The sequence below is a fragment of the Centroberyx affinis genome, unplaced genomic scaffold (genome assembly GCF_046629955.1).
Source record: "Centroberyx affinis isolate AG114_WGS23_722 - 3 ecotype Tasmania unplaced genomic scaffold, CSIRO-AGI_Caff_v1 ptg004204l_1, whole genome shotgun sequence".
In the NCBI taxonomy this organism is placed as follows: domain Eukaryota; kingdom Metazoa; phylum Chordata; class Actinopteri; order Beryciformes; family Berycidae; genus Centroberyx; species Centroberyx affinis.
This window is the reverse complement of record NW_027281952.1, coordinates 341,277-368,604: the sequence shown is the minus strand read 5'-3', so window position 1 is coordinate 368,604 and position 27,328 is coordinate 341,277. Positions and strand designations below refer to the sequence as shown.

At 45.4% G+C, this 27,328-nt stretch overlaps 2 protein-coding genes across 3 annotated transcripts; one reads left to right on the top strand and one right to left on the bottom strand.

Moving 5' to 3' along the window:
• The first annotated feature begins 640 nt into the window (after positions 1-640).
• LOC139664243 (leukocyte cell-derived chemotaxin 1-like) lies at positions 641-9,174 on the top strand. The gene is made up of 7 exons (XM_071543015.1): positions 641-798; positions 1,567-1,707; positions 2,755-2,895; positions 4,283-4,396; positions 6,373-6,526; positions 7,216-7,322; positions 8,130-9,174. The coding sequence occupies exons 1-7, from the start codon at positions 727-729 to the stop codon at positions 8,352-8,354; spliced, it is 954 nt and encodes a 317-aa protein (XP_071399116.1). The 5' UTR covers positions 641-726; the 3' UTR covers positions 8,355-9,174.
• Positions 9,175-10,206: 1,032 nt separating this feature from the next.
• sugt1 (SGT1 homolog, MIS12 kinetochore complex assembly cochaperone) lies at positions 10,207-27,089 on the bottom strand. 2 transcript variants are annotated; one of them, XM_071542965.1, is made up of 13 exons: positions 26,982-27,089; positions 26,845-26,893; positions 25,940-26,030; positions 25,425-25,494; positions 24,872-24,942; positions 23,569-23,622; positions 22,047-22,075; positions 21,764-21,786; positions 21,235-21,331; positions 19,723-19,830; positions 13,305-13,395; positions 11,962-12,134; positions 10,207-11,036 (listed from the first exon to the last, which is right to left on the bottom strand). In XM_071542965.1, the coding sequence occupies exons 1-13, from the start codon at positions 26,993-26,995 to the stop codon at positions 10,935-10,937; spliced, it is 972 nt and encodes a 323-aa protein (XP_071399066.1). In that variant the 5' UTR covers positions 26,996-27,089; the 3' UTR covers positions 10,207-10,934. The 2 variants fall into 2 exon arrangements, with proteins under 2 accessions (XP_071399066.1, XP_071399067.1); XM_071542966.1 differs by having other exon boundaries at positions 26,845-26,890; positions 26,982-27,082.
• Between the last annotated feature and the right edge of the window lie 239 nt (positions 27,090-27,328).

The window sequence follows — 27,328 nt, the reverse complement described above, 5'->3', positions numbered from 1 at the left end:
ACTGTAATGTAAGGACTGTCTCTGAGCTTGAGAAAACATGACACATTCCACCGGAGTCACCTTTGACCTCTAGCGCAGTTTGCAGAGAGGGAGGGGGGGGGAGGGCAAGGTGATTTGAGGAGACAGCCTGCCTTCCTCGCATCTCATGTGAGCATGGCAAATATTAGCCTACTCATATCAGTTATGAGAGGATCTTTTAAGAGAAAAACGATAATGCTTTTGTGAAAGTATAACTTCTTGCTTATAGCCTATTGGTGGTTGCTTACTTTGTGTGATGATCACCGACTGGAGGTCACAGCTTACCCACAGTTGTATTTAGCCCTAGCCTAACTGAAAATGAACATGCACAGAATAAACCTGTATCTGATTACTATTAACCCATTAGTCACAGAGGGAAAGGATTTAATATTTGTCCTGCCGAGAGTTCAAGCTTAGTTGGCATCATTAGAGTCCCGAGTTCTACAAGCCTTCCGCGCGCGCCCGCTGTCCCGGTAGAGGGCAGGGGGGCCAGCGGAGTGACTGTTCGAAAACAGGGCCGGCGAGGCGCGCGCACACCTCGCACCCGGTCACTTCCTAAGCTGGTAATAAAACACGACTTGTATGAAAGAGCAAGTCTGTTCCTCTGAGAGAGAGAGAGAGAGAGAGAGAGAGAGAGAGAGAGAGAGAGAGAGCGAGCGAGCTTGCTGAGTTAGTGGACTGGGTTTCCTCAGGTGTTTGGCTCCAGTCATGGCCGGGAGCTCAGAGAAAGTACCGATCGCCTCAGCGGGGCCCGAGGACCTGCAGCAGTTCATGCCACCGGTGAGTGTTTCCAGGTCTTTATATAACTTACCGTGGGCTATCCCGGGATACATGCCTATTGCCTATTACATGCTTGGTGTGAGTATATGCCAGGGGCCAAAGCCAAATAGGGGACAACAACCTACCCAATACATGCGGGATCTGTTCAATGCCCCCCTTAGCCTACTGCTGCTGGAGCCATGGGTGACCAAGCTGCTCTATAACTTATTACTGTTGGGTGGTAAGGTGTTACATTTTTCCTAATTAGTACGCAGGTGTAACGGAATAATAGGCTATCTCAATTTCAGTAATTGCAATTACCAGTCAAAGACTAAACGTAAGCCGTTACTTTCGTCATTGCCACTCTGTAAATATCAGACTGAAGTTGTATTATCAAAAAAACAATTGTTTTCCCCTCATAGCCCAAGTCGTAGCCGTGTTCTCACACTGAACGAGTTTAGATGAGGAAACTGGCAGAAAAGTTTATTTTCTCAGGTGGAAATACTACTGAGTCTACATTGATTGTGTCGAACAAAAGAGCAAAAAAAAAAAAAACATGGGGCATCTTTGATTTGGCCCTAATTATTCACAGGAGAGATTTGCAGGTGTAACGGAAAGTAGTGTAACGACCTTAAGTAACGAGTAGACATAACTGATTACTTTTTTGAGCCCAACACTGCTTGCCATAACCCTTCATTTACTTCTTCAGTGGAAATGCGTGTCGTATGTGTCGATGGGTAGCCTATGTGAATATTTTGTTTGTTTGTTTTGTTTTTGTTATTACCGTAGGCCTACTCCGCCGTGGCCGTGAAGCCCGCCGCAACCGGCCGCCTGCTGAAAGCCGGGATCGCGGTGCTCATCGCCGGGGCCCTCCTGCTGCTGCTGGGGGCCATCGGGGCTTTCTACTTCTGGAATAACAACGAAAAGCATGTAAGATTTGGTGTTTTACCTGCATGTGTGTATGTGTGTGTGTGGTTTTCCTATTGACTGAGTTGCGGGCTTTTACACTGCAAAAAATCTCAAATTTTCAAGTAATTTCAAGTAGGCTAAGTAATTTCATCTCATATTCAGTCTTCAAATCTCCTTTCCCTTAAAACAAGTGAAGTGGGAGAGACATAATTCCACTTGTTTCCAATGCAGTTTCACCTCTTTTCATATTGTTCCTGAAACAAGTGGCAATAGCTTGAAATGAGGCGCACTCCATTTAAAGATAATGTCACTTGATTCAAGGCAATTCTTGAAACAAGCTGATTTACATTGGAAACAAGTGAAATGATCAAACCTCAGTGGTAGATTTGTCACCTTTTTGTAGTAAAATGAATTAAGATTCAATATGAGACTAAATGACTTGTCAAGATTGATTTTTTTGCAGTGTAGGCTATGCAAATTGTAAAATGTAAAATTAAACACTCCAGTTCCACTACAGTTCCATGGTACAGTCTAAGGCAAAGCTTGGTGAATGGGGGCCTTGTGTGTGTGTGTGTGTGTGTGTGTGTGTGTGTGTAAGTGCTGGGGGATCCTCGCAGGGCGGGGAGTGGTGGGGGGCCCTCTCCGGTCCGGCTGATGCCCCGGGGGTGAGAGGTGCGAGAGATGGGAGGAAAAATGCTGCTTTCTGACTTATTTCTTTTTTTTCCCCCATTGAAGTTGCTGTATGTTATTAAGGCTGCAAAGGCATGATGAAAAAAGCTCTGCAGAAGGGTCATCATCACCGAGGACCCTGAGGATTGTATTTTTCTGAACAACTCTGAGTGAATGTGTGTGTCAGATAGAGAGAGAGAGAGAGAGAGAGAGAGAGAGAGAGAGAAGAGGTATGTGTGAGGGGAAAGTCATGGGATAACAGGATAACACAGAAAGAGGAGGGTGAGGGAGAGTGGCTGCTGAACAGAGAGAGGGGTGGGGGCTGGGAACTCGAGAACTCATACCTTACATGCCAGTCTGAAACCTTGTGTGTGTGTGTGTGTGTGTGTGTGTGTGCAGGTATACAATGTCCACTACAGCATGAGCATCAATGGCAAAGTGGAGGAGGGCTCTATGGAGATCGATGCCGCGAACAACGTGGAGAGGTTCCGCACCGGCAGCGGTACCGACGAGGCCGTGGAGGTCCACGACTTCCAGATTGTGAGTCGGACCTGAAATAATCAGTCCAGAAACTCCAGGAGGCTCGGGTCTGCTTTTGCCAATAAGGATTAACCTCACACCACCGCGGCCACAGCAGCAGCAGGAGTGGAAACTAGAAAAGCAGTCCCAGAGTTAGATTTATCAACACACTGATGCAGCGCTCTCAGAGCAACTCGGAGCGTCAGAGAGTTAGATGGGATTCGATGAAACTTTAAAGATCCCTGTTGGGGGGGAATTGGGTCATTGCAGCAGCAGAGAATTAAGATACAGATAAGAACAAGTAAACATGTCGTCCCGCAGGAATGATGCAGGCGCCCCGTGGGCCAGTCAGTGACAAGATGCATCGTCCCGTCGAGTTTCATCAAAGTCGGACTGGTGGTGTCGTTTTTGACCTTTAATTACAGCGCCTCCATCAGGCCAATCAGTACATTTATAACACCAGAACACGGTGCCCGAATGTATCATCCCGCCAAGTTTAATCAAAATTGGAGCAATGTGTCTGAGATATCACATTTGAGTTTAAAATTTGGATTTTTAATTACAGCGCCCCCATTAGACCAATCAGTGTAATTTGTAAGGATAGCTGGTAGCCAATTTCATGTCAGTTGGACTTGTGGTACAAAAGTCTGAAATTTTGACCTTTAAAGAGTACCTAAACCATAAATCCAAATCTTCGGTGAAGCCTGACACCTAATGGTGAAAACTACTGAACTGGCCATCTGCTATTGGCTGGTCTTTGGTGCCATGCGATGTCACCACCTGCTGTACTCGATAGAAGGTGAGATCACCTGGCTCAAAGACCAGCCAATAGCAGATGGCCCTACTTTTCACCATTAGGTGTCAGTCTTCACCACAGATTTGGGTGGGGTTTAGTTACTCTTTAATTATCAGGCCAATCAGTCATTTTTTAAAGATGCATCTTCCCTCCAAGTTTCGTCGATATCGGACAAAAACAGTCCAATCCATGGTCGCCCAACGCTCTGTTTCATCGCATAGGGGACAAAAAGACAGTGCTGAAGATAATACAACTAGCAATTCCAACAGTCAGACATATTGAGAATAATGCAACAGATAAACAATGATACAGCGTCTTCACTGACAGATTTACAGGATTGAAGTGCATGTGTCAGTGTGTATCACAAGCTATTCACATTATCAGGTGTACAGATGGAAGAACATACAGAAATGTGTCAGGATGTTAAAGTAAGCTGTAGGTTAATCAGTGTGCTGTGGGAGTCAGTCCAGTTGAAACGACCACATAGCAGAGGCGGAAAGAGAACTGAAACATTGTCATTCAGTGTACTGTTTAGTTACATTTGACTGAATTTCACCTCAGCCAAATTCCAGCTTGTTTGTCCCCTCTTTTCGTCCTCCCTGACCTCTCTAGGGGATCACAGGGATCCGGTTTTCAGGAGGAGAGAAGTGCTACATTAAGACCCAGGTCAAGGCTCGCCTGCCTGATGTGGAGGCTCTCAAGAAGGACTCTCTGACGCTGGACCTGGTGGGTTTGCCTGTCTGTTTTAATCGGTCTGAGAAAACATGATCATTTTAAGCTGTTGTCTGTCTTGAAAGGAAAACACCAAGTATTGGTAGATTGGCCCGTTGGTCATCTCACCTGTTAAGTGATGAGAAGATAGACACCAATATCATCCATGTGCCTGTGGTTGAGTGACAGTAGGGGACAAGCCTTATCCAAAGTAAGAAGACTGACCTTTTAATAATAAAAAGTTGTTGTTATTTTTATTATATTGGCTGTAGTTTTATAAATAAAAAAAAAATGAAATAATCATTTACTCAATATAGCTGATGTAGACAGGTTTGTTTTTGGAACTATGACAGTCTCCCATCGCCCACCACATTCACTTCCTATGGAAACATGGAAACAGGGACAGTAGACCCTGGTAGTTCAAAACAGTACTTTATTTTTCTATCATATTTCGTGTAAATTTGACCAATCTCCTACACAAAACTGCCAGACGCGGTCACATATCATATTAAGATTACTTAGAATTTAGCTCATTTTCTCACTTTTGAGATAATGCTAGTCGCCTACTATCACTCAACACAGTGCACGCTAAAGTGTTAGCATGGAGCACCAGACCCGATGATCCACCGGGGACACATGGATGATTTTGGTGTCCATGTTCTCATCACTTAACAGGTAAGATGACCAACAGGCCAATCTCCCTAAAACCTGGCGTGTTCCATTAAGATAAAGAGAGCACAGTAAGAGGTCTACTTGAATATATTCTATAATATTACTGAAATATCATGAAAACAACCCCCCCCCCCCACCACCACCACCACCACACACACTCACCGCTGCCTGTGATTGTTGAATTGAGGCCGTCTGATAATTAAAATAATTTAGTTCTGCATAAGCCTCACATCCACATAAATCCACATCACCCAGAATTGCCCTCATGAACGCGAGTGTGCTCAAACACACATGCAAGCGCACAATTAATTATCAGGCAGGGCTGCTCTTATTGCCTCTCTCTGCCTCATAAATGATCATTTATTTCACGTTTGTGCGCTTGCGTGTGTGTGTGTGTGTGTATTTGTGTTATTGCCTCCCTCTGCCTCATAAATGATCGTTTATTTCACGTTGGTGCGTTGCGTGTGTGTGTGTGTGCGAGCGAGTGTGTGCGTGTGTGGAGATAGGGAGATGTAGTTATAATAGCTGCTGCAGGCTGGTCATTTGCTATAATTTAGAGTGATGGCAAATATGGGTTAGATAAGCACACGCACACGCACACACACACGCACACACACACACACACACACACACTCCCATCCAGGGAGAATGGGTCAGATAAACTCTTATCAGTCGTGCAGTGGAGGAGGACCCCCGCTTTTATTTGTCCCTCCAGCGAATCATTTGAGCTGAAAAAAAAAAAAAAAAACAGCAGCAGAGCATTTCTGGAAGGTTAGGGGATAACATTCCCCAAACATCGTTGTGGCTAGTGTTCTGCAGGCCTTAGGAACAAGTGCCTCTGGGCAAAAGCATCCCAACAGACTTCCCCTGTTACCTGCGGGCTGTGGATACACAGAATGTATGTTTACAGAGTCTCTCCTCCTGGAAATCTCATTAGTTTATCTGCTGCTGTTTTTTCAAAAACTCGTGAATTTAGGCCATCCAACGTTTCCTTCACTCAGATCTTAATGAGTCCTGACGTTGTGTAGATAGCTAAATGTAAGGGCAGAGGAGAACAGAGGAGGATCTGTATACTAAAGCCTCGGGGGCTTCCCTTTTATTATGTGATTCCATTTTGTTATAAGGAGCATTAACAACACAGCATTAATGTGGATTAGACTGGGGCAGAACGGAAAAACATCAAGTGTGGGCTATTTAAAGGGGAAGGCTAGTTACAGGCTGCGTGAAACAAGTGTGATATTCCGCCTTTAGCAGCCGTACAGATCTTCAGATACTGTGGTGTGTAATCTGTTTTCTCCTCACTGTCTTTCCTTCTGAAGGAGGACGAGGTGATGCCGGCCAAGTTTGAGGAGGACTCCCTGATCTGGGTGGCGGCCGACACGCCCCTCTCTGACTCCGCCTTCCTCAGCAACAAGATCAAGGACTTGTGCGGCGACCTGCCAATCTTCTGGCTCCGTCCCACCTATCCTACAGGTAGGCAATCACACAGCTCAGGGCAAAGATTAGACAAGTGTCAATCTATACGCAGCATAAATATATGAGGCTCCCACACACCGTCTACTTGCAAATCTCAATTTATTGCACAAAGACCAGCCAATAGCAGATAGATGTCAGACTTCACCACAGATTTGGGTGGGGTTTAGTTACTCTTGAAAGTTTAAACCTCCATCGATACAAAACGGCCTTCATTGAGCAGATACATGTCATCTTGACATTTGCAAGTAGATGGTGTGTGGGAGCTTCATATATTTATGTTGCTCATTTTTCTCCCAGCACCCGTGACTGAAATTGTCAGGTGTGCAAACTTAACTTTATTATAATCTATGTATAAGTAACACAAAGCAAAACAAACACCTTATAGTAGTTCTGACAGAGGATATAGATCTGGTCTCAGGTGTTTTTTTCATTATGGCAGTTGTTAGAGCCCCAAAATAAAAATACAAGTCCTTTTGAAGTTTTCAGATGAGTGCTGTTTCCAAGTAAACACTTTTTCGGCTCGTCAAAAAAAAAAAAAAATGTTCAGAACAGAATTTTGCGGCGCTTCATCTGAGGACTTCAAAAAGAAAGTCACGGGAATGATTGCGCAATCAGAAGCCAGCGCGCCACGTGCGGGCGCCCCGCGTCCCGTCCGCTGCCAGATACTGAGACTATGATGTGTGCAGGCGGACAGAGGAAGAGGAGGGCCGTCCCCCGCCAGCGCCGCCAGGCACCCGGGGCCCAGGAGGAAGAGGACGTAGAGGCGGAATTCAACCCGGAGAACCCGTACCAGGTGAGTCACACACACACACACACGCTCACACGTTCCCCTCGTGTTCGGCCCGCCCGCGTCCGACTAGAGGATTCACAGCTGTCCGCTCGGATCGCGGCGCTACCTGAGGAGACTTTTCGCCGAGGAGAGTTTCTCACAGCTGTGCGGAGCGGCAGCAGATGCCGGGGTCACGGTGGAGGGGCCAGGACTGTCACTGCAAATCTGAGTGTGTGTGGGTGTGTGTGTTTTTTGTGTGTGTGTGTTTGTGTTTTTGTATGTGTGGCTGTCTGGTCTGACGAAGTCCTTTTAGAATAGCCCGTCTAAAGCTTTCCTTTCAGCCATTGAAGCTGTGTGAATAATTCCACTCAAGACCCCCCCCCCCGTCATGCCCCCCTTGCCCTGACTCCCATACACACACATCTCTAGTCCCCCCCCCCCCCCCCCCTTCCTCGTCCCTTATGTTGGGCCCCACTTCCCTAATCCCTCTCTCTTCTCTACCCCCTGAGAGAATGAAGCATCCCCCAACCCCCGCAACACACTCTTGACAGCCTCAGAGGGGGGAAAATAGCAAGCAGTACGAGCCGTACGCGTTGAAAAAGAAAATATTTGACAACAAAACCCACATCTGACAACATCCCCTCCTCCCCATCCCGCCTGTCGGAAATCCATTTTTAATTGGTTTGAAACGAGCTTTCTCCGCCACTAAAGCTCCACTAAAACATCACAGCGCAGAACGCGACGCAAAACGCCGTAAATAAAAAACAGAAACGCCTGTGCTCTGACCGCTGACGTCCTCTCTCTCTCTCTCTCTCTCTCTCTCTCTCTCAGAGGGGTCTTGAGGGCGAGGAGGGCACCATGACCTTTGACCCCATGCTGGACCACCAGGGCGTGTGCTGCACCGAGTGTCGCCGCGGCTACACCCAGTGCCAGAGGATCTGCGAGCCGCTGGGAGGGTACCACCCGTGGCCCTACCACTACCGCGGCTGCAGGGTGGCCTGCAGGGTCATCATGCCCTGCCGCTGGTGGGTGGGACGCATCCTGGGTATCCTGTAAACCCCCCCCACCCACCCACCTAGGAAATGGTAGAGCCCAGGGGAAAAGTTGAAGAAAGGGAGATGTTGGTTTCCTACCTGTTGGTCTGAGCGTATAGTGTAGAGTGGTGCGAGGGTGAGACAGTGATCAAAATGAGCAATATCAGTAACCGTGTTCAGCATTGCACATTATAAATGCATGATGCAGAATCTAGGCCACACACATGATATCACATGTAAAGGTATGCTACACTGGCTATACCTCATACTGTGCCTGCACACTGTATAGCTTGTCTAATTAAAAAAACATACCTATAGATTGAGATCTCACTGCACTACAGAACAACGTAGGCTACTATATCACAAGATGGAAAATATAAAGGTATGAACGTCTCAAACCAATCAAGTTTCCAATCAAGTGCATTAACATCTAGAATCCAAACATGCATCACACCAGCCATCTGTCTATATGGAAAGCAGTGGTCATATGTAAACTTGTATTTATAGAGCTGATAATCCTGGAAGTCCTTTTACTTTTCTGTCATTCTTTGCTTTCTGATGTAAATAAATGTATAAGGCGCAAAGTATTCCAACGGCAGAGTAGCAGTAAAGTTAGCTGGCTCAGATGGAGGCTGGTGTGTGTGTGTTTAACTTTTTTTCATGCTAGTGAGAAATTTTTTGGCTTCTCTGTTTTAACTCTTTTCCTCCCCCATTCTCCTCCTAAGTAGCTCACACATTAAAAAAATAAATAAATGTACTGCCTGCTTTGTCTTGGAAGCTCCTTTCAAATGAGTGTATTTTCATCTGCATTAAAGAAGCAATTTAAGTGCAATGTCAATGAATAAACCTTTTTTAAGTAAACTTTGAATCACCACCCCTCTTTTCCATTATTGACCATGTCTTTATGACTTATTTATAAATACATCTTGCACCAGATTATTGAGTTAATTTCCACTCAATTCTGGGACCCCACCCCACTCCTTCACACTCACAACCTCTTAAGACACTTTTCACTTTTGAGATCTGTCACATCTGGTAGCGGCTGCAAAGGGATGAGCAGCAAGAAGTTTCCAGAGTTCTTTAATGTGAAGAGTTGCAGCTCTAGAACTCTTTAATGAGACTAAAGACTCTGTAGCCGTCACGCTCCCAGATCTTACCCACGATGCAAAGCGCTTAGCTCCTTTTGATGTCATGGAGCTGCTTCAGGCGGGGGTAGGGGGGTAAGGGTGGGGGCGGTGTGTGTGTGTGTGTCAGGGAGAGTGGAGGAGTGTGTGTTTGTGTGTGTGTGTGCGAGAGAGAGAGAGGGAGAGAGAGAGTTAGTTATGTGGTGACTGGGAAGCTAAGAGTTCCATCCGGAGCCACAAATGGGCGTTTGATCGTCACGAGAGATGAAACGATGTGTGATGAATTTAACACTTAACTCGGTGTGAGAGGCTTGATGATGCGGTTAGGAGGCTGATCCATATTAATGCTCTCGTGCCTCGGCAGGACGCCCCCTCACAGCTACAGCGACGGCACACATGCGGTTGAAGAACAGGAGGGGAGCCCGCTTCCCCAGATCTCCCACTGTAAATCACTTCTCTACCTTCGCCTAGATCCTCCGCTCCTGGCCAAACAACTCCGGGCTCTCCGACTTGATACCAATCGAGCCATGATGGGTAAACCATATCCTCGAGCTGTCAAACTCATCTGAATGGACTGGACTGGTATCAGCAATGCCACATCCCATCCCCCCCCCCAGCACATAATCATAATATATTGGTATTTTTTTTGCATGTGATGGATCCCTTCCTAGAGTATTCCACCATCTTGACCTGTCCAAAGCGGTTTCTCGAAACAACAAAATCATAAAAACGCAGACAAGGTTTGTGAGCCAAACAACAAATCTTTTATTTACATTGAAGCTTGAATCACACTGAGGGAAACGGCCCGGTGCTAAGCCATCGGCTGACGTGTCACACAGACTCCGGACAGGTCAGTTCGCTGTGTATTGCTGTCGACTTATTATCGAGTGTACAGAAAGAAAAAGAAAAAAAAGAGAGCCCAGAAACACATTCGTAGTAATCATTTAAACATCTCATATGGTTCCTATTTTGAACAGCTTTACATTTTTATACAAGTGGTGAGAAAGGGACGTCCTAAGCGGCTCCCTAATAGAAAGGCTCTGGGCGGTGGGGAAAGCGAGGAGGGAGAGGGTGGAGAAAACAAGAAGAACGACCATCTAAAACCAGATCCGCAAGTTGAATTGGAGCACTTTAGGTCTGCTTAAGGTCTTAGGACTCTCAGCCGGACTTCAGCTCAGACCTTCGTTCCCTTTTGAACCGATCGCCCCCTTAACGATCGGGTGATATCAACCAATCCGTTCAACAGATGATTCAAATGACTTGACGCCCTCTGGTCATGTGGTTTGGTCTAGTGCTAAGAGGGTTGGGACTGTCGCGCCGAGTGACACCGGAGCAACAGAACAACTGTGGGGGAAAAGGGGGGGGCGACTTCCGTTGGAGGCGAGATGGAAAAGGATGGAGGGAGATAAGGTCAGAAAACAAAGAGAGAGAGAGAGAGAGAGAGGGAGAGCGAGAGGGAGAGAGAGAGATGGAGGCGTTCAGTACTTCTTCAACTCGACATCGTCGGGCGGGCTCACGTCCACTTTTCTCTTGCCCACGTCTTTCCAGTTGGTGCTCAGGACCGTACCACCTGACTCCGTCTGCACAGGGAGGAGAGACCCGGGGTGAGACGTCACCAGAGTGAAACAGTTCATTTCATTAGTGCAGTTACACAACATATCGTCTATGTAAAAAAACAACAAAAGAAACTTAAGAGTGAGATGTTGACTGCAGCATCATCAGTTCCATTCTGATGAAAACAGTCACTACTTGTACTAGAAGGATCTTTTGACTAGTAACCAATTTTAGATAACGTCAATTCATTATTTTTCATTTTCTTCTTTTTTTTTGTGGTAAATTTACACAACTGAAACTTTCAAAACACTGATTCCCAAATATGCCGTTTTATTCTAACAGTCTTCTGCTCTGACAACTTGATGACAACTTGCCATGAATGCAAAAACAATGTCAAAGTTTAAGGCTGTGTGTTGGAAATGTTTTTTTAGTGCTGGCATTCAAAGTAAATCCAAAAGTGTGCTATTATGGGATAATATTGTTAGTAATGCGATACGATAATTTCCCCCATTCATCAGGCTGATACACATACAGTTGCGATGATGCATCCTTACCCCTCAATCACACTTTGTCGCTCTCTGATTGAAGTTCATTAATCTCAAATGAGGAATCCATTACCGCTGCATCATTCCATGTTGCATGTGTTGGAGTTCTTCTACTTATGTGCTAATTATGCATGCGTAAATCAAAACTAATGTTGCTTTACCCTTGTTTCGGCAGCTCAGTGTGAGGTTTTTTCATGATGAAAACCTTTCATCCGTGAATCGAGAAAAGATCAGATGAAAATGTATGTTGTACTGCGATCGATAAACACGCCTGTCAGTTTCATCTCAGTTTATTTAAGCCGGTGGAGCCTTGCGTAAAGCTCTACACAGTTCACAGCAAAGTGAATGCACTGTGGATTAAGTGTGATGGCAGCCTTAGCCAGGAAGATGTGCAGTGCAAACTCACAAAGGACTTGTTCATGGCTCGCTTGACCTCGTCGGAGCCGTCGGTGTAGATCTGCTGGAAGAGCTTGTTGAGCGCCGCGTCTCCCTCCAGCTTCTCCTTCTTCTCCTCCTCGCTGATGTCGACCACCACCTTGTCCCAGTTGCGGGTGTAGTGGGACGATGACGGGTACTGGTCTGTTGCGGAAGGGAAGCGGGGTTTAACAAGGCTACGGTGGCGCTTGTCGTTTCAATTGAGCTACAAGTCACGAGAGGCCGTGCTTTAGAGTGATTTTAGAGCAGCTAAGAGGTGTGAAGGCCAAAACACACTGGCACCGCGGCACGTCATATGACGCGCGTCACACAAATATTCGATAAATCCTTTATTTTTAACTGATAATCAACTTCAATAATATATAAATGCTCATCTTCTGCAAAGAAATATAGAAACTGGATACTAAGTGGCACAAAAAGTACTGGTATGACTTGATTTGCAATTGGCACATTAAAATTTAAATTTATTTATGCGGTCACATGTGAGTGTTTATCAGGGATTTGACATTGGCTTCCAATGTGATTCAGCCAATCAGAACTAAGGACCAGAATCATCTGTTTTATACTGCAATTTTTATACTCCCATCATGCCAGGACGCATTGAGTGACAGGTCTGAACACAAACAAATTTGCTCATGTTGCTATTGGACCCGATATCCGGATACGGAAGTGCTCAGGATCATATCGTCATCTGTGTTCTGTTTTCTGGATGCAATACGGTCTCAACAGTCCCCATGTGGGAGAGCGGGAAAACTAACTTCAGATGCAGATGTAAATAAATACAGCACCAGGAGATGCAAAACCGCTATTTCAGGACCAAGTGTGGATATACAGCGATGTAATCTCATAAAAATCTGTACATCTTTGGAATCAGATGTCATGACAAGTGTTTCTGTAGCCCAAGTTACAAAAAGGCACGCGACGTGGCATCCTAGAGGTTGATCCGGTTGCCTGACGGTCTGACTGCCCACTTACCTTTTAAAACCAACACCCCCTCCAAAAAAAAAACAACGCACACTTACGTAAGTAATTAATCCCGACAGTAATGGGAACGTGTGGGCTCAAATCCTGACTCATACTTTGCTGTCACACTTCTCCCTTCCCTGCCTACCTTCGCCGTCAAACTAATGAAAGACTGAAGCGGGGCTCGACTGCCCACTCTCGTTTTAGTGCAGAACAGATGAACGCGGGAGCCTATATTGATCTTCACAGAGAGAGAGAAATGAGAGGAGGCTGATAGAGAGAGAGAGAGATGAGAAGGGAGACAAAGAGAAAGTTGAGGAAGGAGTATAAACGGTGAGGATGTGCACTGACTGGGAGTGAAGTGTTTGATGTTGGACTCCTGTCCTTCTCCCTCCAGCGTCTCCCACCTGATGGCTTCTGTCTTCTTCATCTTAATCTCCACCTGATAGAGGGGAGGGAGGAGGAGGGAGGAGGGGAGAGAAAGATGGGGAACAAGAGACATAACAACGTTTAACAAAATGCTATTCTTTGTTGCACAGGACAAAAATAACACTCCCATTAGAGTGACATCTGAAACGTACAGGACATCACATCATTATTGGGGCCAGAGAAAGCCGCTGTCTGTTCGGAGCCGTCATCGGCTCAGCCTGCAAGAGTGTGTGTGTGTGTGTGTGTGTGTGTGTGTGTGTGTGTGTGTGTGTGAGAGACATCAGGGATATGCGGGGGCACAGCTCAATCTCAAACCTCACTGACAGACATACTGCACTAACGAGATGTCTGTCAGCCAGAGGGCCAGTGCGAGAGACGGAGAGAGAGAGCGAGGGATAGAGAGAGAGAAAGAGAGAGAGAGAGGGTGAGAGAGGGAGGGAGGGAGGGAGATCCTAACTCCACACAGTGGCATCTGATCCAAATCATTACACCAGGAGAACATGGGAGAGGGAGAAAACAACGAGAGGGGAGAGAGGACATGGACACACGCTCTTAACGCTGAACCGCATTGACAGGGCACATGCCAGCGAGACACGCAAGCTGCAATGCCATGCCCCCCCCCCCCCCCGCTCCCCCCCACACACACAATAGCACGGTGTGTGTTTAATATGTGTGTGTGTGTGTGTGTGTGTGTGTGTGTGTGTGTGTGTGTGTGTGTGTGTGAGAGAGCTTGCGCGCGCGTGAGAGAGAGAGACAGCGCCAGTTATGTCGGTGCAATTAAAGAACATTTCTGCTCTGTTGGGCGATGAGATGATTCATTTATGAGGGTGTCAGGACAGAAGAGGGAACCAGAGATAGAGAGAGAGAGAGCGAGAGAGACGGAGACAGAGAGACGGACTGGCACAGGGCGAGGAACGGAGCGAAAAAGGGCAGATTGAGTGGGGGAAATAAGAACGGCGCGATCGCTGCTACCTTCTCCGCCGAGGTGATGAGCTAGTGCGAGCGGCAGCACAGTGATAGATCGCTTCGGTGTGTGTCAGCGGTTTCTGTCGGCGAGGCATCTGTGGCCGTGGCCGAAATTCACTTTTAGGCTCAGCTGCCAAGGGCCGGTAAACTAAAAAATACAAACGTCCCTGCCGAGAATACTTTTTACTGGCCAAACAATTAATATTCTTCATAGAAAATGTGTCACCGCACCTGTTTTCGACGCTATTTGGCGTACAGGAATCAGGCGCCGTTATAAAATGGATCGAGTTTGTAATTCAACACGAAGTGCAGCAGAATTCAAATTATGTTTCCGAGCGTACGCCACCTCCTCATCCCGCCCAAACACACACACACACACACAGACAGACATAGAGTCGAAGCTAGAATTTAGTTCCACATTTTGATATTAATCCTCAAGGGACGTTAGGCCAGTTATCCATCCAGCCAGCACAGAAATTGGCCGAAATGTGTGCGTAAGTTTGATGCTACCGCTTTGTGTAGAGCAGCCAACTGACAGCCTGTTTGATACAGAGCCATTGTTGTCCTTTGATTTGTTCATAGTCAGGAGAGTGTGTACGGTGGCCAGCAGGGACAAAATGTGAGAACAGGAAAGCACCAAAGACTATATAACGGAGGCATTCAAATGTTACTGTCTGTGAACAGCCAGTGTGGCAGGTGACCCTTACCGATTTATCCGCCAAATTGTACTGGCATTTGGCGCTTGGCGGGTGTTAATTTCAGACCGTGTGTCTTTGTTTTTGGTGCTGCGCCTTGTGAATGTGTTTATGTAGTGATAACTGGTGCAGACCTCGTGCCCATGCTCTGTGTGTGTGTGTGTGTGTGTGTGTGGGGGGGGGGGGGGGGGGGTGCGTGTGTGCCTATATGCATGCTCCCGGGCCATACAACATTAATCTGCTGCCACATCTGTGTCTCCCAGCTTTTAAGGGACGTGGCAGGCTGGGCACCCAGTGTGTGTGTGTCTCTGTGTGTGTTTCTGTGTGTGTGACAGGCGAGGCGACGGGTCGTAAAGGGATGTGACAGCAGAGCCACATACAGGGGCCACCACCCACAGGACCCCAGGGGCTGGACTATACAATACTGCACTACACACGCACACACACACGCACGCTATTTAGAGAGGGGGACTGGGGTCCCGTGTCGCTTGTCACACGTGTTTGTAGCCACCACCCCCCTCCACCCCGCCGCCACTCCTCGCCCAGCGTTCTTCTCCCTCTTTTTCCAGATCCCCGCAGATTTCAAAACAAACTCGGCTAAACAGACGCATAAATGAAATAAATATAAACATTCTCAGACGTTGACAGGCATGCAAATTAAAGAGGGGAGACGCCACTTTAGTTATTTGCCGAAAGGAGATGAGTTTGGAACCGAATGAACGAGCGAATGTGTATTCAAGATTGTGTGCGCGCGCGTGAGTGTGTGTTGGCGCGCGTGTGTACGTGTGTGCGTCTACCCGTCTGTTCTGATCAAACACACTGGTGTGTAATTGGCTCCCCGTTGTCGCGGTGACCCCTGGGGTTGGAATGTCTGTCGTGGCGGAGGACAGGAGGAGGTCGCACTGACGATAATGTGCTAGGGAGGACACACACACACACACTGCAAATACTATGTGTAAATGGCACAAGTGTGTCGAAAGATTATAGTGTTCAGCCACTGTGTGTGTGTGTGTGTGTGTGCTGGTGCGTGTGCACGGCCATGCCCGGCTTAGTCTCCCCCTGCTAAGTTGTCTTTAAAGACAGCGAGGAGATGAAGCGTAAACATTGTGGAGCGAGGAGTGCAGGGCAGCCTATTACAGAGACAGACAGACCGACATTGGTGGGGAATCAACAGCTCCGAGGGCACTGCGTGTTTTTTTTTTTTTTTTTTAAACGCTCATTAGGGATGCATGCCAATCTGGAGAAACTTGATTTGCTGATGCCGTTGTTCATTTGGATGTCCCCCCCCCCCACAGCGGCTCGTTGGCTTCAGCAAAATCAAACGGCTCCCAAAAAACAAATCAAGAAATCAGACAAGCGGCGAGAAAACCGCTCGGTTTGCCTGGGTCTTTCACGTACGCGTTCACCTGTAGAGTTTAACAGGAGACACAAGCTTTTACGGTGTCTTGAGCTCGGTGGTGTGTGTGTGTGTGTGTGTGTGTGTCTAAGGGCCATGTGTACCCATGGAGCCCAGTGGACCAGGGAACAGTCAGGGCTTTGTGGGAGAGGAGGAGGAGGGCTTGAGCTCTCCTCTCCAGCCCTCTCTCTCTTTCTTAAATGACTGAGCTCTTGTGGGAGTGTGTGTGTGTGTTTTCCTAGAGGTAGGTGTATGTGTGTGTGTGTGTGTATAAGAGAGAGACACAGAGGGGGGGGGGGGGGGAGCAAGAGAGCGATTGAGAAAGCAGAAAAGACAAAGCAGGTAACTGAGGAAGAAGAGGCAGCTAGAGAGAGAGAGATAACAGTAAACAACAGAGAGAAAGACATACAGGAGAAGCAGTGAGAGACATATAAGAGAGAGAGAGAGAGAGAGAGAGAAAGTCTGTGTCCATCTCAGGCCGTCTCCACCCCCGGTCTCTCCAAGACTGAGCCTTGTTTAAGCTGCAACCCACGTGCACCTCTGGTATGCAGTGTCCGCTGTTGCCATGGAAAAGTGAGCGAGTGTGTATGTGTGTGTAAATGACCACTGTTTGTTTGTGTGTGTGTAGAAAAGGGGGGGGGGGGCATTACTTTTTTTTCTTGCTGTGGAACGTGGAGGCTTTAGATGGAGAGGCTGGCAGGTTTCTGCTTCTAAACTGCTGATGTGAACAGAAACAGCCAGTTTCTCTGTGCAGGTCAACCTCTACTCTACCCAGCACATGTGGCCGGTGAACATGACTTCTACAATACAGACGGCAGGCTACATAATGCACCACATCCACTGTCCCAACTTCTTTTTTTTGCAACCCGGGTGCCATATGCGACTGCATCTGTGATCATGTACTGTACCTTTTACATGATCACAGATTTACCACCTTTCACAGCTTGTGTAAATGAAAGCACTTCAACCATTTAGTTTTCCTTAAAGTCAGCCATTTGCCTCTGTCCTCAGGAAATTATTTATTACCCGTTTACCACCGCTGTGTAACATGTAGTTAATGTGGTAGTGACTAGTTTACCAGCTAATGAATTGATCTGTCTTTGTAAGCTGTACTGGGATGTAGCTTAGGATGCTTGGGGAGACGTTCCTGGATCCAATAGCACCGGAAAGGTCATCCACCACCTTCACAGCAATAGCTGCCAGGGGTAAACAGGATCCCAAGGGAGAGAGAAGAGGAGGCTAGTGTCAGTAGCAGGGGCTAAGGAAGCTTAAAATACAACGATCGTGTTGCATCTGCTAGCACTTTCTTAGTTAACGCTGAGTTAAAGTGAAGGGAAACGGTGTGGGGAAAGTGTCTGGCTACATGAGACTAAGCTTGTTATCCAAATAGGGGTTAGCTAAGAACGTTGGTACCATCTGGAGCCAGCTTGTAGTAACAAGACAGCGAGTCATTCCATCTTCACATCCCAACAGCGGCAGGAACAGTCACATGGCCGCTGCCGACTGTGTCTGAGTTGGATTCTTTGAATATTGCATTACCCTGCTTGCATTTCACTTAGCTGCAGTCTTCTGTTATTAAGTATAACCTCATCCTAAAGCTGAATGCAACAACACTGATCGTGACTGGCTGTGAAAAGAAAGCAGATTTGTCTAATGAAATATTTATTTACTGAAGATTTAAGTGTAGAAAGTTTGAACTGAACATTCTAACACTGTTGGTGATTAGTAGCAGATCGGTACCCAAAAAATCAATATCCAGCTCTCCTTGTCAAGTTCCCTTAAAGATGAAAAAACAAACCACCAACCAAAAAAACAAAATAAATAAAAAAATAACAAAAAAATGTTCGCCTCTCTCCTGCCAAATTCCACCAGTCTCTGTCTCCCTCCACAGCCACAGTCCTAGGACCTGACAGTGGTCTAAACCCTGAGCCAGCACACACTCAGCCAACACACTCATTAGCCCACATCCTCTATAATACACACTAATTAGTCTATACTAAAAAGTTCCCTTCCTACTCATTAGACCCATAATCACCTTAAACAGTACTGAGGAACTCTCAGTGGGAACGGCCCTAATACATGTGTGTGTGTGTGTGTGTGTGTGTGTGCTGTGTGTGTAGGAGTGAGGATTTGTGCATGTGTGTGAATCTCCCGTTAGCTCCAGAGATGAACCGGGCGAGCGTCTCCACAGGAGCCGCACTGTATAGAGTCAGACTGGATTTTCCCATTTCTACTCCAGCTACAGTAAGCTTTAACAGCATTAAGGAATTACAGTTAGTGACAGCCTACTTTATACTGCTTTACACTATTGAAGAGATTAAGATCTTAATCTCAGTGTGGTAACCTGAACGCAGTCAGTGTCCTGCTAAAAATCTCCAAGGTTTTCTTTTTTCCCTTTCCTTACTGTAATCTGACATTTGACACATTCTTCTTTTAAAACAAAAAACAGAGTTAGCAAACTACTAATGTTCATCTATAAAAGACAATAAAAGCCCAAATGCAATGAGTAACTGATATGTCATCTGAAGCATCAACAGCACTGGTACCTGCATTTCTATACTGTGATGATTAACGTTACTGCCACATTTTATTTACAGTGACAAAAATGGTTCATGGCTTGCTTTACAGTCTGCTTCTTTAATGTGGAGACTAACTACTAGACCAGCAACGCTACATACAGGTTTCCCTCTGTGGCCCAGATGTAAAATTCTGACTTTTCCATAACTTGTTCCATAACTTATTTGGAGTGCTTCTGTGACCTAAAAATGTTATTCCTTCTTGGTTTGTTAATGTTTTTCGGCTCATAAAAGTTGTAAAGTGGTAAACAGTCTGCTTTCTGCTACAGTTGGACTTGCTGTGGAGAAAAAACATCTGAAAACCACTATCTAATATATGTGTGAAACAAGTTATACAATACATTCTGTAAAATGACCCATTTGTAATATTCCCTAGAGAATTCGTCAAATTCTCTAATGTTCCCCGTCCACACACCTCTATAAATTCCATGATATTCCAGAAATTCCCATGACCAGTGGGAAACCTGTATATAGTGTTCAAAATGTGTCCATATATTTGACATATAAACAATTGTATGCTACTAGTTAAATTATCTGCCTAGTTTGCAGTCATTATATCACCTTTTTTTTTTAAAGTCATTTTGCTCAATGGTCCCTGTGGCTCCATAGATCACATTAATCAGCTGTTTTTGTCTTGTGTTGATCCTCCAAAAAAAGGTGACTGACTGACTGATAGGTCGACTGATTGTCTGGGGTGTGTGTGGTACCTTGGTGGCGAGGACCTTGAAGGTGCTCTGTTGAGGGACGATGGAGTAGAGGAGGTGGAGGTTGAGGCAGTAGTCCTCCAGCGACGCCAGCTGCACTGTGGCGGACAGCTGGAGACAGAAGACAGACAGCGGACGTTAGACGATACCCCAGATAGACACATTCCTACATGGCTTCATTGACATCCTATGGGTTCCATACAGGTCAACACTAAGGAAGCACACACAAATATGGGAACAGTGCAGTGCTTCTAACACAGGACATAAAAGACGAAGAAGAATAGGGGGGGGGTGCTGAAGGTGTTGGCGTGTCCATGTGAATAATCATCTGGCTGGTGTGACGGCGAGGAGATTCCTGGCGCTGTCCCCTTCAGCCAGAGAGTGACCAGTGATGAGGGAGGGGTCAGACAGCTCCTAACAGCCTGTCACTCACTGGGATTGGGTGAGGGTGGGTGGGGTGGGGTGGGGCGGAGGGTGTACTGAGGGACGTGGCCTCGGCTGTGGCCCAATTCCTCACACTCCTTATAAACTCTTCACTTGTCAGACGCTGCCCTCGGACAGGAAAGCGCTAGATGCCAGACTTTAAGAGTAACCCACCTGGGTACTTTCCTATATGATATCATTGCGCTAATAGTGTATTCTCGGAGACGATTTCTAGTGACATTTATCACGCGTCGCCTACCAATCCACCAAAAGGGGATTTTTCAGATTTTGTGGAGAACTGAGCTCCTGAACTCCTGATTACCGGGGATTCAGAAAGTTAGGCAAAGTTTAAGGCAATTGCAAGAAAAAAAAAAAAGTACCAAACCTTTAATATTCATTTCCAATTGAATTCATGCGATGACTGTAAGTATACAACTGCTGCATACTCAGTCACCGGGGAAAATAATTGGAACCACTGCCTTTCATCTTTAATTTCTCTTATATATACAGACCTAGTAAAAGATATATGAACTTATCTGTACTTCACACCGCTGCTTTCAAAGGGAGCATAACAACCTGACTAAGTGTGATTTTGAGCGAGTGAACCAGTTCTTTTGAAATGGGGGTAAACTCAGTTTGTTATTCTATTAGGAAAGACAAAGCCGTTCCCTGGGGTGCCCTCCAGTTACCCCTCTGAGAGAGGGAAAGAGAAGTGGAAAGAGAGACGGAGAGAGGGAAAGGGTTTTCTCCCTGGAGGGCTCCGCAGCTGATCCTAGATCAGTTATGCTTTCTATCTACAGACAATTAGGAGGTTGGAGAATCAGGGGAGGGTAAATTGTTCTTAGATCTGTACTTTGGGGGCAATGTTAACAAGGCATCACTGGAGGCATAGTTGGGTCCGTGGGGAGTGTATGTGGGTGTATGTGTGTGTGTGTGTATATGAGACCCATCTAATGGTTCCCCCTGAGGAAACACCCAAGAGCTATCCCATCTCTCTTTCACACACACTTACAGAAAACACCCACTCCCTTATTTCCATCTCACACAAAGCCCAAGTTCTTCGATACTGTACTTTTAAGTGTGTGTTCATACCTCTCTCTCCATGAAGTTGACACACACCCCGTCCTTGGGTACGTTTTTTGCCATGATTGTGACAATGACTTGAGATTCTGTTTGGTACCAGTCATGTCTGCAGAAACACACACGCACACACACACACACACACACACACAGAACTGATTAAGCAGTTTGAATAATAGCTGACTAATGACAAAGACAGTCACATGAGAAGGCCTATTCCACCATGACTGCCCATCTGCTACAGTGGCGCATATATATATATTTATAGTGATACTTATGCATCCCAGAAACTTAAATACAAAGTAAATTAGTCGAATGCTCATAGCCTTTACGCTCATATGTATGTTCTATGTATGTACATTTCATTTGCTCAGTTATACTTTCATCAATTTCATAGAAATAGAATGAGGCTGCTTCTGAGCACCGAGGCTTAGTTAAAACATTCAGCTGGTATGATCACATGAATTTGAACCTGTTCACACACACAAACTAGGGATCTCAAGGTAATAAGGTGTCTATTAATGTTCATGTGTGCACTTACTTCACAGGTGGAGCCGCCGGTGTCTGCTGGGTCATTCAGCCCCCGAGACGCGGCGACAATTAGAGAGGAAGACGTGGTGATGGGCAGAGGGATGATGGGAGGAGGGAACACAAGCAGCGCACAGAGAAGACAAGTGAGAAAAACAAAGAGGGGGAAAAAAAACACACAAAGAAGCTTAGTAAGGGCTCCTTCTCCGGAGCGGTAGCATACATACACAAGGCTGACGCCAGCTACAGATGCTGAGAACAACAGTGCCCCCAGGTGGCCAGGCAGAGAAACTCACCCTGTTGTTGCTGCCGTTCTGATCCTCCTCTGGAGAGAGAAGAAGAAAGATTTGTGATGTGGGGGTTGGGGGGTGGGGAGGGTGACAAAACACCTCATTTAGACCGGGTTAAACCTGGCTCTTCTTTTTGAAATGAGATGATTAAATAGCTGTAAATACACAACTTTCACGCAAATGCGCAGTTGTTTAAAGATCAATAATAAACGCACACATACACACACACACACAGAAAGACAGACAGACACACACATACGCCTCTCTCCAAAGGCTCGCAGCCAGCTTGTTTACTGGTCCATCCACGCCCATTAAAAGCCCTGTGAGCCCAAGCAAGCCTGATCACCGTTTACCAGCATGCTATCATACATTATTCACTGACTTCATTAGAGAGAGAGAGAAGAGAGATAGAGAGAGAGAAGAGAGATAGAGAGAGAGAAGAAGAGAGAGAGAGAGAGAGAGAGAGAGAGAGAGAGAGAGACGGGATGATAGGAGGCGTGTTAATGTTGTCTTAATGAGGTCGCGTTTGAAATGGGGAGGCGGGGGGGCTGTTAGGAAAAGAAGGCTGTGTGTGTGTGTGTGTGTGTGCGCATTTTGACGCGAGTGGGGGCGTCAGACAGGAGCGGGGATAACCAGGTAACACACTGTCACCAGCAGCACATAAAAGAGAAGTGAAGATAACCAGCGTTGAACTGAAACAAGGACCACTCCTGGTGTGAGCATGAGCAAGCGCAAGTTGGGTACTTTCAAGTTTTGGGGGTTGCGATTTGCATCCTGGTGCACATATGACTGTGTGTGTGTAGTGTGTGTAGTGTGTGTGTGTGAGTGTGTACATGTCGTCTGCGAGCAGGCGCGCGAAGGGGGGCGGTCTCATCGGGGGCTTTCAAACATCAGTAATGTTAACTCTGATGAATCATAACGCTTCTGGGAGTATGTGTGCACGCGGGTGTGAAGCGTGTTTGTCAAAACTCATGCGCTTGTTTACTTGAGATGATCCAGAGGGCCCGGGCATCACCAGCAAACACACACACATTATCCAGACATGGCATGCATCTTTTATTGGACTAAGCAGCTCTGCTTAAACCCTCCAAGACCGCAAACACACAAACGCATGGATGCATGCTCATTTGTCTGATTGGGTTGATCAGTGACTGTGGCACTTAGCTCAGTGTTTGATAGCAGAAAAAAAAAAATGGTATATAGAAATTAAGGCTTGACAGATAATGGATTATCAAGTCCGATACTGATATACAATATTTTTGTACTCACAATGCCTATAGCCAATGTTTTGTGGCAATAAAAAAATTATAAAAGTATTGAATGTTTGCCCTAGAATTTCATTGCATTAGAATCAATCAAAAATTGCAGTATTGATCAAATTATAGAATATACATATACCACATCATATCACTGGTGGCCAACACTGACTGTCCAATATCACTTTAATATATATATATCATCAACCTGATATACTGGTCTAATGCTAATGCAAATACCGGCTTGATAGAAGTTTCAGTTAGCTACTTACTCCCCATCATCTCCTCACAGCGCTTGATCCAGATCTCAAAAGATTTGTCAGAACCTGTGGAAACCACAAAAAAGAACAGAGATGCAGATGTTATTACTCCTTCCTTACAGAGTAACAACACCTGACCAGGTATGGAAAACATCTGAAAAGCTGCTCATTTAGGGAATTCAGAGAGGTCAGGTTGAGCGCAGGTGAGGTGTCAGTGAAGCACTAAAGCAGCTAGAGAGGGCCAATGGAGCTGATTAGAACAGGTTTTTTAAACTAGTGGAAAGACATTGGTATCCAAAGCTACTAGGTAAGTGAAATATGTTGAATAAATTACTGTGGATTATTTTACAACTTTTACTTAAATTGCAAAAGCATGCGAACACCATTATTTTGATTTGTCAAAAAGAAAAAAAAAAAAGAAAAGAAAAAATCACTGTACAGGAACTCTGCCTCTTTTCTCATCTTTTTCCATCATACCGATCGGCTCTGACCAAAACCTTGTCGCTACAAAGCTACTCACATCTTGTTTGCCTGGGTGCACAGCTCTCCAATACAGTCCTATAGGGTCAAAGGACAGTCTAAAAATCTACCCTGAAAGCACCCACAGCATGCCTTTGATAACATATTGACTGCTCATTCTGTAATGAGACATGTCTGTAAAAAGATGCAACTGAAAACGATCCAAAGTCATGCCTTTTCATACAGTTCTGATTCTACCCTGGCCATTGCTTTAGCACTTCCTTGTTTACTCTTTGCTGGCCGGCTGCGGCTGCCTGTCTACATGTTCCGCTGCGTAAAGTAGTGCAAAATAAATAGTGAAAGTTATCAGTTCAAAGATAAACAAAAAATTTAATATATACATGTCTCATTACAGAGTGAGCGTCAATGTGCTGAAAAAGACATTCGGATGCTTTTGTGGTTGATTTTTAGAGTGTCCATTGACCCTGTAGGACTGTATTGTGTATGAGCCACCCACAAGAAAGCAAGATGTAAGCAGCTCTATGATGAAGCAATTGATAAGATTTTGTTTGGTGTATTATTATATAATTCATTATTACTGGTATATATGTTCATTATTATATATGTTTTCGATCGGTATGATGGAAAATGATAGGAAAATAGGGTCCAGGTCAACAATAGCCGGAGTTCTGCTTTTAGAAGACGGGGGGAGGGTAACGGATAAAATAATGAACATAGGTTTAGCTTTTTACTGAAAGGAGAGAGTGGAGTGGAAGGAGTTCTGCAGTGAACAGCGGTTGGTAGGGAGTGGGATGATGAAAAGTTTGTACCCGAGGCCAGGACAGGCTGTACTCACCGTCCAGTTGGTGTCCCTGAGTAAAGGCTGCGTGTGATGACTCATACTGGTTCAGGTGGTACTCTGCTATTCTGCAGGGGGAATTTGGGGGGGGGGGGGGGCATGCCACACACAGTTAGAGATCAGATCCGCTTGGAAAAGTAAAGGCGACCTCATCTGATGTAAAAAAATTTATGATAATGCGTCTCGTTAAATCAAGTATTTTCTTGTACAGGGACTGTCTAGCTGAATGGAGAAAAAGGATAAACTTTTCATTCAAAGAAACTCATATTGCAACCTGAAATTCCTGAAATGTGTATGTAAAGGTCTTAGGATGACTCAGACATTTAGTAGTAGGCATAATGTGCTTTACTTTCATGCAAGAAATCATTGTGTAAGAGTAGGTGTCAGTTTACTCACATTTTGGAATTAAACTATTCATGTTTACAAAATAAATGTATACTACATTTTTTTCTAAACAATACAGAATCACTCGGGAACACAGATAGCAACTTCCATTCAACACACACACACACACACACACACACACACGCACACTTCTCATGTCACACACCCTGTTCGCATGAAGGCAAGAGGAAGGCTGGGTTTTAGCTGCTGGGCTTTCTTGGCATCATTGACGGCACCTAAAAAGAGAGGGAGATAAGTCACAATGTTACAGCAGAGACTTGCACATATACATTCATCCACACTGTATCCCTTAAAGAAAGTGGAAGTATAAGGTCAACAGTCCTGTCAACAAGATCTCATCTAGTCGGTAGAGGCTAGTTCCAGATTTGTAATTCTGGCTTTCTCAAAGGAAAAGCTCTTTTATGTTGTGCAGTCTGGACCACACAGGCTAATTCATTGGTTATGATATTTGAGAGCATAACTACTTAACTATAATTATGTATTGTGGTCAGTTATCAAAACCAAACACAGTTGACAATAGCATTAAAAAAAACAACATTCTGTACTGTAAGGAGGAAATGTACCTGCAAGTAAATCCTATCTTGAGAATTGCTTTGTCATTCTTGGACAATTTAATTCAATGAACATGTCTGTGCAACATATGTATGTATGTAGACTTACAGCTGTAGTTATTGAGGAGTATGTGGGCATAGGCGCGCTGGCAAAACCACTCCGCGTTGTCAGAGTCTCCTTGCAAGGCCTCATTCAGCTCCTAGAAGAACAGACCTTACATGGGCAGCCTACAATACCATATCGCATTGCAAGTGCATTTTTGCATTTGGCAAAGTGTGTGTTAGGGTTGGGAAATTAGCACTGGCTAAATGCTGGTACTGTGGCAGGCATGATTGTCTCCTCTGCTACCAACTTTGGCAGGTAACTAGCCATCGTTTGGATATTCAGAAAGTCTATTTGGCAAATGAACAGTGAAAATGCTGATATTTGTGGGATTAACCAGCCCATGTGGTCAGTAAAGTGAACAGTTAGCTTTCTGCAATAGTAGTGTCCATAGTATAGGCTACTCTTTATTTTAAGCAGAGTCAATTAGTAGAGGGATAGCTAGTTGGAAAGTGCACTGTAACTGTTTGCAAGTCAACAGTAAATATGGATCTAATGAGGATGATGACAATGTCAGTGGCAAGTGCCCATGCTAAAAAAACTAACTGGCTACACTATCCAGCATTAAAACCTACAGGAGGAATAATATTGTATTGTTCACTTCAAGTGAAGTATGTTACAACAAAGTAACTCACTAGTTCATTCAGTAATGTTAACGTTACTGTTATGATACCCTGCTCGACTTGAAAAGTGATGCTAGCCAGCTAGTTTAGCTAACTTTGCTAGCTAGGCACAGTGTCAAAATCAGGGCTAACGTCAGTAACATTACCCACGTTGACGCCACACACAAATTACTTCCTGAAGCCGTTGATTAGATGATGTTTATTAATGTGATATCTCAAAATAGCCACCGGATATTTGGCTAACTCGTTAACGTTAGCAAACGTACGGTTAGATTAGCGAATGTTTACCTCGAGAGCTTTCTGTGGATCTTCGTCAATGAAGCTATCGGGGAAACTGCTAAAACGAAAGGAAAGAGAGCCACCGTTAACCCGTTGAATTGAATCAAATTCGTGAAAATATAGTTAATGTATGTTGTTGAACTTGCCGTTCGGTAGCCATGGGTTTATCGGGGATGTTCAGTGAGCCTGGGGTAGCAGGAAAGTTCTAGATGAGGAGACTGAGGGAAACGTGATAGTAGCCACAGCTACAGTCTGGGCCTGTCAACAACACACTGCACACTCCTCCCACTGCTGCGCCACCTAATGGCCTGGAGGAGTCATGCAGTGGTACCTGTCTAATTAACCCTTCAGGAGGAATACATGAGACACCACATTTCTTCTATCATTTCTTAAAATACATTTGTCCCAAACAGCTGCCTTTCCTGAAATATTTATTCTCCAAAGGTTATTAATCACTGTCAGCCTCAGTAGGAATGACAGCCATTGCACACTG